Here is a 1,807-nt window from a genome sequence, read left to right on the forward strand (position 1 = left end):
ATGTTAAATCTGCCTCTAATGAAAGTAAAGACAGACACTGGACAATGAGGCTATACTGCCACCATGTGTTTCAGATGAGAACATCAAATTATATTAATCAAAGTGCTATGTAAGAAATGTGTATTCAGCAGTTTTCCCCAAATGGAGAGTACAGGCTTTTCTGAATATTTTTAGCATATTCATGCCTACGCACCTGTAAGTTTCTTCTGAAAGTCATACTTGGTAACAGAAGAGATGTAATAAGGATTGGCTTGGTTCAGCACACACAGCGACCAGACCACGTCTGTTTTCAGGAATGGCTCTAAATTCTGAAAGGAACCTTCCAAAGCTTTGTGTACCTATATCCACACAATAAAACATAATACGTACATGCACATACATACACACCCAGCATTGCAGTTAATCAAGGATAATAACAATACAATATTACAACTCTCATTGGTTACCTTTTGGTAAAACTCCTCTCCTTTGCCGAGTTGGAAGTTGAGTTTGGCGAAAGATATGAGGAGATTACACACCTGCAGAGTGCTGTAGTTTTCACTATTACTCACATAGTGCTGAAAAACAACAGAGAGGGGAAAAATAATAAACAAGTTGATGGAGAATGGTGAAAGACAACTGAAATCAAACTAAATAAAAGGTTGCCTTCAAGGAAAGTATAATTTATTTTATGGTGCTGATTTGATAAAAAAATTATTCCAACCTGAGCAAAGCCTTCAAACATTGGCAAGTGGAGCCACTTGAGAAAGGCTAGAGATTTGGCACAGCGGGTGACATCGAGGGAACTCAGTTCTGATAACCTAGGCAACAGCTCTGCCGCTATTCTCTGGAGCACATGTGTCTGATGAAAATTCAGCTTACCTTTTATTTAGAGAAAGATGAGAACACAATTAGATTTTTAGAGTTATTTATACAAGTCTAGGCAAAAAGCTGCTTAATGAGGTTAATTGGAAAAAAAACCTCACTGACCATAAACGTATGTGATGTCAAGCAGCAATGGTGTTTTGAGTTCAAAAGAGGGTTTCTGGTTCAGGTGGTATGAAAGAGCACGTAATAAAGGAACGGCACGCCTGTTTTGAGAGGCCAGTGCAAATGCCACCCTCCGGATATCCTCTGCGGTGAAGCTCTCTGCCAATTCCAGAGCCTAGAAAAGACACGATACAGTTCAGTGCTAGACAATCAAGTTACACAAGCCTAATACAACATAAAGCAAATGTGTTCAAAAGTGTGTAGGTGGCTAAAGGTGTTTGTGTGTGTGCACTCACTTTGTCCTCCAGTTTGTCCATGAGAGAGGGGGTGAAGAGCGAAGCACGGCCCATGAGAATGCTGATGGTACGACTGTCACACAGCTCTGTCCATCGCAGCTCCAGTTGTTTCAGCAGGGCTGTGGTAAGCGCTTCATTCTCATACCTATTACAACACGAACAACAACATTATGAGAACAGACCAGCTACTTACTGGACCAACTACAGCATCAAGAACTTAAGAAACTTTTAAGAAAAATGACTGACATAGATATTAATTCATATCAGTTCATTCAAAGCAAACGCATACAAATACTTACGTTTGGGGTTGATTTGTTTTTGTAAGAAGTCTCTTATGCTCAGCAAGGCTAATACAGTAAAAACAGTAATATTGTGAAAATGATTACAATTTAAAATAACTGTTTTCTGTAATATATTTAAAAATGTATTTTACTGTATTCTTGTGATGGCAAAGCTGAATTTTCAGTAGCCTTTTACACCAGGCTCCACAAGTCTTACTCCAGTGTCACAAGATCCTTCAGAAATCATTCTAATATGCTGAT

General features: G+C 38.8%; 1 protein-coding gene across 2 annotated transcripts in view; it reads right to left on the bottom strand.

The window, feature by feature from the left end:
* The window catches only part of tbrg4 (transforming growth factor beta regulator 4), an 8,592-nt gene that overhangs the window by 5,327 nt on the left and 1,458 nt on the right, over positions 1-1,807 (bottom strand). Inside the window, exons 4-9 of one of the 2 annotated variants that reach the window (XM_016283556.1) lie at positions 1,565-1,612; positions 1,266-1,410; positions 970-1,144; positions 704-861; positions 447-557; positions 194-338 (exon numbers count right to left, since the gene is read on the bottom strand). In XM_016283556.1, coding sequence (XP_016139042.1) covers positions 194-338; positions 447-557; positions 704-861; positions 970-1,144; positions 1,266-1,410; positions 1,565-1,612 — 782 coding nt within the window. The remainder of the gene's footprint in view (positions 1-193; positions 339-446; positions 558-703; positions 862-969; positions 1,145-1,265; positions 1,411-1,564; positions 1,613-1,807) is intronic. The other variant, XM_016283558.1, reaches the window with a different exon arrangement.

This window comes from Sinocyclocheilus grahami, unplaced genomic scaffold, assembly GCF_001515645.1.
Source record: "Sinocyclocheilus grahami isolate Dianchi unplaced genomic scaffold, SAMN03320097.WGS_v1.1 scaffold175.1, whole genome shotgun sequence".
NCBI lineage: Eukaryota > Metazoa > Chordata > Actinopteri > Cypriniformes > Cyprinidae > Sinocyclocheilus > Sinocyclocheilus grahami.